We start from the raw sequence: 11,689 nt of genomic DNA, 5'->3' as shown, positions 1-11,689 counted from the left end.
ATCATAAACAAATTGGCCAACTGGCCAGTTCACCTAGTTACTAGGTGAATTGGCTAGTCCAATTTGATTTTCCAGATAGGATAAAAAAAGAAAACTAATTCCAAATCATCAAGGTGATTCAATATATAAAAAATAATAGTTTTTCATAAAAAAACCATCAGTATAGCTAATGCACTCACAACAATTTAAATTTAAATGCAAATAAGAGAATCAAATATTTTAACCTAAACTCGCTTAACAAATCAAAGAACCAAAACAATAATTGTTTCACAGTACTATAACAAAAACATTTTAGATAACAAATTCACCAAGGAAACAAAAGGGAAATGGAGTTCATGGCTACAAAACTTATTTTACTTCATAAACTAACTGGGAAAATGAATTGTAGAACATTCATATTTCCTAATTTTTTTTTTTTTAATGTAATTTTTTTAAAAAATTAATATGGGCTGGGGGGTTGTTAGAGCTTGAACTCCTTTTTACATGACCTAATAAGGTGTGCTTAGAAGCTTGGTTATGCACACTAAAAATCCATGCTTTTTTTCCTAAATCCTTATAGAAATAGGTTTAAACGAGCGGCCCACTAAATTCAACCCATATTTCTTGCTCTATGATTGTCAAGTATACAAGGTTTTTCATCTTGGATATTATTTTCCTGCAATAATGAAAGCTTCATATATATATATAGGAAAATTTCATGTAGAACAATATTAAAATAGATCATGATAGTTTTGCAACATCATATATGAGAAAAGGAAACTCTTTATTGTAAGAGAAAAAATTACCTTCATTCACTCTAATATAAATGTTAAGATATGTTAATTAAGACATCGCCATCATATTAAAATTAAGAACCAAATCAAATTATCATAGAGGGAGGAAGTGGCGTTAATTAATAATGATAATATAATAGGGTGATGATAAATTTATGAGTAATATACTATTTTGTTCACATTTAATTCAAAAAGGGAATGTAGCTTAAATGGTAGGGCGATTGATGCACTGATCGAGGTTCAATCCTTGTATCTCCATTTACTTCTATTTTTTTCATATTTGGCCAGAGGACTAAATTGCATAACTTCTTTTGTTAGACTAGAGCGCTAATTAATAATGAGGGAGAGGCCACATGTAGGAGACTTGTACGAGCCAAGTAAGACAATTAGAGATGCCGATTTATAAGAAAATTGGGACACTTTTGTAGTATACTAGCAAATAAATTGTTGGCTATCAAAAAATGTTTTACATCTTTGTTGAAATTTTGGTTTCAAAAAAATTATTTTTGGTTTCAATGGAAACAAGGAGAACATCTAAAAAATTCAAGGGAGATCACACCTTTCTTTGCAGTTATGGAAGATAATGATTATGTGAGACGAAAAGGTATTCTATCACCATATTTTCAAGGGAGCTAATACTTGTGCTAACTAACTAACAAGCATTGCAAACATAAGTTCTTATGAAGCCTCCAACCAAGTGTTTAGTTATTGAGTTATGATTTCACCAATGAACCTATGGATATGGGTTCATCCTTATTGTTTTTTACTCATCATTTTGCCTCCTATTGTCCTAAATCGCCTATGCTCGCACGAGAATGAAAAAGAAAAAAAAATTCTCAATCGCAGTTGCTTGACATTTAAGGATGTTTATAAATTCAGTTTGGAAAGTATGAAAAAAAGAACCCGTCTCAGTCGCAGTTGCTTGACAAGGAAAAAAAAAAGAAGTTCTTGCTCTTTTTAAAGTATGAATTAAATCTGAAGCTCTCCTAGATAACTTCAAGAAGAGATCAGAAGCAGGGTGCTGCATTGAAGCAAAAGCACCAGCAATATTAACAACATTTTGAGAATTGAATTCTCCTACCATGGACAATGCAACCCCTGCAATTCTATCCATTTCCAAAAAAAATAAAGGAGTTTGCCTCCAATTTTGGACAAAACCCAAGTTATATTAGAGATACCTTGTGCAGAGCACTCAGGTAATGCTGTCATTGCAATACTCACAAGCATAGACATCTCTCTTTGTCTAGCAAAAGTCAATCTTCGAGTTTTCATCATACAAACTTTCTCCATGTTCTTAGTAATACGATGAAGAGCAGTGGCATTGTGGCAATATTCAAAGGAGAGAGAGGTTGATGGACTTAAAGCCTTTTGCAAGTGCCATGATAGTTTCAGAGGTAACCTTCGACACTTCTTCTACATAATTTGATCTAGAAAATTGAAGAGTCATAGTATAAAACAACTCCAAAAAGGTGAGAAATTCCTATGCCACATTCCAATCATAGACATTAAGAGGTTTAACTGTACCTTTATCACCATTATGATCACCAAGTTCATCTTCATCCTCCTCTTCCATCCTATCAACATAGCTTGAGTTGGAAGATAGTTTAACTTTCTTTTTGAAGTAGTTCTTGTAATCTTGATCCTCATCCTCCATTCTGTCAAAGACCTTAGTGAACTTAACGGCATTCTATAACATAATGTATGTTGGATTCCACCTATTAAGATAAGCAAAAGATTTAAATGTTAGAAAAAATTGCATATCATAATGCAAACAATCATAATTTAACAATTATGTAAATTAATTGGTGGGACAATCCATGCTAAGAAGACTCTTTGAATTAATTCTCAATTTTTCAACAAGCTTCTTAAATTTTTTAAGCCTATCAGGAGAAGATCTAACAAACTTGATTGCATGCCGAATAAATTCAATAGATTGATTCATATCTTTAAGGCCTTTTGAAATAATTAAATTCAAAATATGAGCAGCACACTACATTTGCAAGAATTCTCCATCACACACTAGACCTCCCAAATCCTTCAAACGCTTTTTTAAAAACACAATAGCAAAATCATTAGAAGAAGCATTATCAACTGTAATTGCAAATACTTTCTCAATACCCTAATAGAGTAAGCATCCCTTAATTTCATTGCCAATTGTATCCCTTTTATGGTTTTTCACCACACAAAAATTCAAAATTCATTTCTGTAATGTCCATTCCTCATCAATCCAATGAGCTGTCAGACATATGTAGTTGGAATTTTAAATTGAAGTCTAACAATCTGTGGTGAGTGACACACGAACTTTAGATTTCTTAAAATACCTTTTCAAACATTTAACTTCTTCTAAATATATCTTGTAGCACAACTTAGCCATAGTGGTGTGAAAATGCCGCTAAAGGTTCTTAATCCTAGTTTTAGAAGAATGGCCAGCAAAATCTTTTCTACAGTAATTGCATTTGGCTCGATGCTCACCTTTTTTGTTTATAAACTTCTCAAAATGATTCCACATTTTAGATGTTGTGCTCCTTTTATGTTTGGAGGGTGGTGCTTCTTCAACTTGGGTAGGTTTATACTCAATGGGTGCTGCAACGGTGGTGGTAGTTTTAGGTTCATAGTCCCCTTTCATAGCTTGCACATTTTCCATAATGAATTTTAAAGTAAAAACTATACAACAACCAAAACAAACCAATCATAGACATATTTAATGTTGGGTGCAGCACATTAACAATCACACATAATACAAATACAATTACCAACAAGCCTTAGAAAGTGGACAATATCTTATGGGAAAGACTAAAGAGTCTCTAGATCAAAATAACAAAAAGGACAAACTTCAACATTCAAAAAATATGCCACCAACAATAAATTAAAGCAAATGTAGAAGTTTGTTTATGAATTTTCAATAGGCTAAATCTATCTAAGAATTTGCTTAAAATATAGAGCTTTGTTTGCTATCAGTGAGAATTATAGGCAAAGCAAAATACTAAACCAATAATAGCCAGCCAAAAAAATTAAACAATATAATCAATATTGTAATAACCCTGACTAAATTTAAAATAAATAAATAAATAAATAGGTTAACTTGCTTAAAGTGTGTTTATATTAGTTCTTGGGATAAATATAATAAGTTAGAGACTTGGTCTAGTGGCAGCTGAGCAAGTCTATGCAGTAGGTCCCAAGTTGGAATCTGGAAGAGAAAAAAAAAAGAGTTAATTTTATGGAAGGCTATTTCAGAAACACACTTTTTCAAGTCTATTTTCAAGAATGCTGTCCCTAATTTCCTTTTCAATTGTGTACTTGATGATTACTAAACAGATCTGGTTGAACTCACTCTATTATTTATGGAAGGCTATTTCAGAAACACTAGACTCGAAAGAGAGATCCACAGGCTTGGGTTCTCTCAGAGCTAAATCTTTCTCAGAAATGGTCAGATACATAGTCAGGGACCCTTTCCAGTCATCATAATTAGTCCCATTGAGATCCTTCACAAAGGATAGTTGCATAAAAGCAGAAACTGAAATCGCAAAACAGAAATTGGGAAATATTAATTATGCGTGCATAACATAATTGTAAAACAGAATTTCCCAACAAGCGATTATCAATTATGCAACTATAATCATGCACCAAGAAGGCTCATATATCATAAAAATTTAGCTTATACAAAAGTCCATACAAAATAATGTATTAAATATTTCCATACTTATATGGTACAACAAATATCTAACACATTAAAGGAGTGCTATTAGCTTATCCTCAAAACCAACCATCAAAATCACATTAATAATGTCACACCTATGGGGTATGTCTATTATCAATGCTACAAGATCTTAAGTATCATCAATAATTCACAAAGTCACAAATTTTATGACCTTAGGATAAAACAAAATAATTTTAAAAGTCCTTAGGGTCTTTTGGGAATTAGGAAACAAATTTAGGACTTAAGTGAAATTTTGAAAGGTAATCAGGGGCAAATAAGTAATTCTAAAAGAGATTTGGGTTAAAATTGCAATTCTAGAAGTTAAGGGGACCAACTTACAATTTTAATAAATTTGTTGGGGTAAATGAGAAAATTCTATAAATTTTGGGCCTAATGAGGTAATTCTATCCTGGGGTCAAAACATAATTAGAGTCTGGAATAAGGGCCGGGCCTGGAGGGCCGGGCTTGGAGGCCCTGTTTAAATAAGGGTTCGACCTTTAAAAATAAATTTTTTTTAAAGTAATCGAGTTTGAGAGCTTGGCCCTGATAAGCCTTGTAAAAAAGGGCTCGGGCTCGGGTAGCCCTTTAAACCCTGTTATATTATTATTATTATTATTATTATTATTATTATTATTATTATTATTATTATTATTATTATTATTATTATTATTTTCTTTGGTGAAACATGTGTTTGAAGCTAATGACCTGCTCACCTGATCCTACACACATTATATTATTATTAATTTTAATTTTTTTTAAATTGATTTAATATAATTTAATAAATATCAGTGTATAGTATAAAATTTCTGATATTTTTTATTTTTCTATAATTATTATGTTGTATATTTATAAAAAATGAATTATTTTTTAACCAAGATTTAAATTTTATTACTAGACTTCTAAATGTGTGTTGTTTAATTTTTAAAAAATTATGAGAATTTTATTTTTTTAATTTCAGAATATTTTAATTAATTTATAATGTTTAATTTTATTTTTATTTTTTTATTTTTTAAAAAAGGGTTTACGTGCCCGGCCCTGAGCTCTTTACATAAGGGTCGGGCTTGAAAAATAAGGTTCAAAATAGAAAACCAGGCTTTAGGGCTCAGGCCCTTAAGGGTCGAGCCCGCCCGTATTCCCAACTCTAAACATAATTAACAGACTCTTCTTTTTTTTTTTGAATCAGGCCTAGATTTCATCCAGGCCCAACACAATGAAACCGGATCCCTAGGATCCGGTTTCGTTTGCGCCGCTAGCTTCTCCCCACCTTCTTTTTTTTTAATATCAGAGATCTGGGCCCATACAAAAATGGGCCCAGAACTCATGGAACCGAATCCTTAGGATCCGGTTCCTGACCCGTTTCTAGGTCTTATCCAGCCGCGAGCTAGAACCAGAGGGAGAAGGGAACCGCTGGCATGAAGCTATTGCCGGACGAGAAGACGAGACAGAAGGATGCTGTCACCGGCAACCAGGGAGACGATGCCGGCGAACCAGGAATACACAGAGGAGAAAAGAAAAAAAAAAGCATCTGTAGCAACTAGAACGACGGCGCAACAGTTGCTACTCCTTCCAACGACGTGAACGCTGAACCACAGAAAGAAAGAAAAAAAATATTCGTCCTAAAACACGAAGATGCAGCTGAGGAGGAATTTTTGTTTTTTGCTTTCATCACAAATATAACAGGATTAAAAAAATCAAAATCCTTAAATTTAATAATAATAAGAGGAGAGAAACCCCATGAATGAACATGGTGAAAAATTTGAGCAAGATTAAAAGAATTTCAATTCAATTAATCATATTGAATTGAGATACTTTAGATTTAACATTTACAACCAAGCTCTGATGCCACGTGTTGGATCTATATATCTCAATTCATATAAATAAATAAAGTAATGTTTGCGTACCTGAAGAATCCATGAGTGTTTGAGAAATCTCGATTACCTCAAGTTTAGGCAGGTACACAACCCACAAGTCCCCAGAGCTTTCAGAGAGTTCGGAGATAATAGAAGTAGAAGAATGAGTCGTGTATTTGCGATTATCGACTGATCGACTTATATAGATCAGATATGTAACTGCCTTATTAAATAATTAGATAATTATATTATCTATTATCTTTGACTTAATCAGTTAAGAGATAGGAAATAACCGACGGCTATTGGATTGTGGGTTGGGCTTCTACCCATTGGGCTCACTTGTGTGGTCCACCTATTACAGTCCACACAAGATCATAAAGACCAAACTATTGGGCTTATTAATTAATGCTAATTCATAAATAATATTCCAACAGAACAAAGATATACAACCTGCATGCAAGAAGCCTTGTTTGAAAATTAAGTGCAAAGAGCAAGCGTTCTTGTTCTTCAAAGAAAAAGTTTCATTTTCACAAGTATAAGCGTTGCTCAAGGAGGCCATACAATAAAAAGAGAAAATATTTACACTTCTTCAAGATGTATCTCGTCATTTAAAAAAAATTCAAATAAATGTTATTTTTGAAAAAAGGGACATTTTGCTAGAAGAAATACTTGAAGAATATGAGTCAAAAGATTTTGAGTGCCAACTTAGAAGGGGAGTGAGAAAAGAAGAAAAAAGAGTCGCAGACATGGCATGACTAACCCTTATTCACAAATGGTGGCTGCTGATTTAGCTCTAAAAGTGTGTAGAGAAATGTGTACGTAGATGTGCAAATAAAAAATGTTCAAAGTAGGTGATGTGAATAATAATGGTCTTGTATAATGTGTATGCATGGCTTTGTTAAGTGTGTCTTTTGTCTTGAAGTGTCTAGTAACCTGTACGTGTCTTTTTTAATGAAAGTGTCTAGTAGTAGTAACTTTGTGTCTTTCGAAGTGTTTTGTGACTTGTATCATTCAACATGGGAATTGCGGTGGAGAGAAAAGGCAAGAGATGAAGTCTATAAAATATAATTATATATAAATAGCTTCTTCTTCTCAACAGCCTAGGTAGATAGTCTTGTAACAAAAATCTCATATATAAAATTCCAGTGTGCTTTCTATATGAAAATTCTCTGATTTCCTTCTATTTTCCTGAAAACTTGCATTACTAATATTTTACTTTTGTCAACAAAGATTCAAATATGTCGTATACTTGCCTTTTTGAAAGAATATGTGCATCAGAAAGAATCTGATTGTGCATATTAAAGATGAGCTTATCAACTTAAATTTTTAAGGGTTTAAATGTTTAGATATAATATCCTAATATGTCCCAAGATCAATGCTGTAATTGAGGCCTTATATATTTGTATTATTGTCTTTCAAGAATAATAAGCTTAGTCTTTAAGTTAATTTGGAAACTTGGGCTTGTTTTGAAGATGAGCTCAAGTTCTAAACTCGGGCTTCTTTGAGTGAATTAAGCTAATTAAAATCTTAAACTCAAATGCAGATAATAAATAGATAAGTTAAAAATGATATCACCAAATTTATTTTAGAAGAGAGTGGAAGAAAATAAACAGTTCATTTATCTTGGTTCAGCCAACCTCTTGCCTACATTCAGTCCCTAAGTCTTGTCACTTCAAATTTTTTACTAAATCTTCCAAGATTGATTTGAGATCTTAAAAGCTTCTATACATAATAGAATCTTCAAGTTTGAAACACTCTCCCTCACTATGGTAATTAAACCACCCACTCAAGGTCCCTAAACTTAGGTCTCTGTTCTCAAGTAGGAAAACAAGTTAAATTAAACAAAGGATGATAACACAAGTAATCATCTTTCTCAAAAGAGTATATTTGTAATCAATGAAGAACACAAGGGAATTAATGAAATTGATTGAAGTAATTGAGAGTCTTTAATACAATAGTATATCACTTCAGTCTCTTAACTTTATCTTCATAAATTAGTCATATTCATAGCGTTTATGTGCAAAGTATACATTAGACTCATTAATCTCCCTGTTGTGTCTTGATCTTTGTTGCATAGAAAAAATTGTTTTTTTATCTGATGCTAATCAAAGCCAACGGTATTAAGTTGCCCACAAAAGATGGAGGAAAGAAGTTTTTCTACCTAGGTTATGTGTTTTAGGCTAAAGCAATTGAAAAACAAAAGTTCTGACATTATTACCATCGAGCACAATTTTGAAAATAAGGATTAGTTTCAAAATTCAAATGAAGAAAATATTAGCTTGGTCAGTTTCGAAATAAAGGAATATTTTTACAATTAATAAATTCACGTGATTTTGGAATTTTTTGATTAAATAAATAATTTCATAAAATTCACAAGTAGTTCAAGAGTTTAGATGTGAAATCCTGAATGAAATATGAATTTATGAGTTATGGGTTCAGGAGAAATCAAATTGAATTTGCAAAAATCTTCTTTCGAAATCAACAGAGTTATCAGAAGTACAAACTTTGAAAGTTATGGCTTAGTTTCAAAGTGAGAAACAATTTTGAAATTTAGGAAAACAGAGAAACTACCAAGAGTTTCGAAGCTCAGGTTTAGTCTTGAAACACTTTCAAAATATAGAGAAAATTTTCGAAATTTAGGAAGAGCTTCGAAATTCGAATTGTGAAAACACAATTATGAATCACTTGTGAAATTCAGGGCATCAGTTTCAATATTCAGGAATAGTTTCGAAATTCTCAAGCAATTTCAATACTCAAATGACAGTTTAAAAATTCTCATATCAGCAACTTTTATATTAGCATAGGAATTTCAAAAGATTAACATAGTTTCGAAACACATTAAGAATTTCACTTTTAAAGCCAAGTTTTGAAATAATATGCATAATTTTGAAAAAGATAAATGACTAAGATCAAGATTAAACCAATTTCGAAAGATAGGAAGAATTTGGAAACCCAGAACAGAGAAGTATGGATTTTGAAAATGGCACATAATTTCGAAATTCTCAATAAAGTTTGAAAACAAAGAATTAATTAAGTTTAAGCCATCAAATTTTCTTTCTCAGGGTAAATTAAATCTATTAAACACAAAATCCTCTCTAGATTTGTCATAATCAAAACCAGGGTCATCACATTTCTACATGTTTGATTCTTTTTGCCGTTTTTATTATGTTCATAAAACAATTCTGTAGAGTAATTTTTTAGAACAAGTTTTAAAAACAAAAAATAAAAAATTATATATTTAAATCATTATTTTGAAAAACATATCTAAAATAGTTAAATAGAGATTGAAAATAATTATTTATTTTACTGACATAAATGTCAATAATGAATGCATGATGTTTTCTATCTTTTTCTCTAACTTTAGAGAACAAAAAATAATAAAACATCAAACAGATATTCTGATTTCTTTCCAGAACAACTTCTAATTTTTTTTAATAACATATAACAGAAAATGCATTATCAAACAATTTTTTACTTTTTTAATTTTCAAAATGAAAAATTATTCTCAAGACTAGAATGTTGATCAAAATGCCCTTAATATTTTATGATATTAGAGGCAACTGAACATTTAACTAGCCTCACTAGTTTTCCGTTATCATACAAAGTTACAAATTAAGCTAGGCAAAATTTACAGGGTAAAAACATAATGAAAGATGCATGCGTAGAAAATTAAATACTTGATTTAAAGGTACATATATAGATTATCTATAGGGAAAATGATAGATAAATCTCAAAAGAATCAGTTAATTTAAATTAAATCTTAAGTGCCAAACTCTAAAAATTTATAAGTTCATCTCTTAATTTTATAATTTTGTTGTAATAAATTTGTAACTTATTTTTTAAGTTTTAACAGGATTGAAGAATAAATAAATTTATTTTTCTGTTAAAATTTAAAATGTAATTTGCAAAATTCATCATAACAAAATTGCAAAATTGCAAACCAAACTTGCAAATTTCTAAAATTTGAAATTTGAAACCTAATTTGAATAAATTAGTTACCTTAAGACCTCTCTATCATTCTCCCTTATATATATCATTAATTGTAACATTATTCATCAATTATAAAACATTTTTCCATTTTGGATATCATTTTCCATAATAATGAAAGCTTCATATATATAAATATATATGAAAATTAGAGAACAATATTAAAATAGATAATGACAATTTTACAACATCCATGAGAAGAGGAAACTTTTTATTAAAAGAGAAAGACAATTTGAGAGGCAGCTTTATAAGAAAATTGGGATACTTTTCTTGTATAATTGCAAAAAGAAAAAATGATGAGTATCAAAGATGTTTTAAATCTTTATTAGAATCTTGATTTAAGACAAGTTATTTTCAAATTAAATAGAAACAATCGAAAGTATCTAAAAAATTTATTAGAGATACTCTCTTTGTTAAAAAATGTAAGGTATTTTTTAAGAAGTTAGATGTGCAAAAATGTAAAACATTTTTAGTCTTTTGAGATATAATCATTACCTTTTTTCTAAAAATGCCCCTATTAATAGTGAATTTATATTTATTATAAGGAGTTTAATAAGAGTAAACATAAAAAATAAAATTAATTTAAAAATAGGTAACTATTTTATTAGAGGGAGAAATTCGATTAAAAATGTCTTACATTTTTTAACGGAAAGAGTAGCACTTCATCTTTGGGGTTGTGCAAGATATAAGAAAAATGATTATGTGAGAAGAAGAGGTTATCTAGACTGTGTTTTAAGGGGAGCTAAATCTTGTGCTGACTGGCACCTTACAAATAATGCACATTTTTATAGACATAAGTTCTTATGGAACCTCCCATAGAGTGTTTGGCTATCATGAGTTATGATTTTATCAATGAACTCATGGATCTGGGTTCATCCTTGCTATCTTTTACTATAATCATTTTGCCTCCTATTGTGTATTCCCAAAAAAAAAAAGAGCTAAAATTATACAAAGAGGGGAGCATAACTTATTTATTAAATATTTAATGAGAGTAAATAAATAAATTTTTTTTATTTTTATTTAATTATTGAAATAGAAGTGTCTCTGTAATTCTTTTTTTTTTTTGGGCAATGTTCTCAACTTAGTTTTTATAATATTGTTTTAGCAAAACTAAAACTTTAGTCTTATATATATATATATATATATTTTTTTTTTTGCTTGCAAAGTCCCTTCCTAACTTTATAGAACTATCAATGGGTTGCAAACAAACATGACTAATATCAATGGCGAAGCCAAGAGGCAAAATCATTTACATATTCATGATTTAAAAAAATAAAAAAATATATTTAATAATTACATATCTTATAAATTTTCTTTACGTGATTTCATATTTTGGAATCGTTAAATAATCAGCTCATTGTCAATGCTTTCAAATATATCTT

The 11,689-nt window shown here is 30.3% G+C and overlaps 1 protein-coding gene across 2 annotated transcripts; it reads right to left on the bottom strand.

Moving 5' to 3' along the window:
* Nucleotides 1-1,800: 1,800 nt before the first annotated feature.
* Nucleotides 1,801-3,583, bottom strand: LOC129285145 (uncharacterized). 2 transcript variants are annotated; one of them, XM_054920707.1, is made up of 3 exons: nucleotides 3,246-3,583; nucleotides 2,298-2,488; nucleotides 1,801-2,200 (listed from the first exon to the last, which is right to left on the bottom strand). In XM_054920707.1, the coding sequence occupies exons 1-3, from the start codon at nucleotides 3,415-3,417 to the stop codon at nucleotides 2,162-2,164; spliced, it is 402 nt and encodes a 133-aa protein (XP_054776682.1). In that variant the 5' UTR covers nucleotides 3,418-3,583; the 3' UTR covers nucleotides 1,801-2,161. The 2 variants fall into 2 exon arrangements, with proteins under 2 accessions (XP_054776682.1, XP_054776681.1); XM_054920706.1 differs by having other exon boundaries at nucleotides 1,801-2,488.
* Nucleotides 3,584-11,689: the final 8,106 nt, after the last annotated feature.

The sequence above is a fragment of the Prosopis cineraria genome, unplaced genomic scaffold (genome assembly GCF_029017545.1).
Source record: "Prosopis cineraria cultivar Desert tree isolate PC_DT_omini unplaced genomic scaffold, ASM2901754v1 PC11, whole genome shotgun sequence".
Lineage (NCBI taxonomy): Eukaryota > Viridiplantae > Streptophyta > Magnoliopsida > Fabales > Fabaceae > Prosopis > Prosopis cineraria.
Note: the sequence above shows the minus strand (reverse complement) of the source record. Positions and strands in the feature narration are given on the sequence as shown.

Coding starts and splice junctions, on each gene's coding strand:
- LOC129285145 (XM_054920706.1), bottom strand. CDS start 3,417: ATGGAAAATGTGCAAGCTATGAAAGGGGACTATGAACCTAAAACTACC. Junction 2,489..3,245: donor GAAGTTTATAAACAAAAAAG/GTGAGCATCGAG, acceptor TTATCTTAATAG/GTGGAATCCAACATACATTA.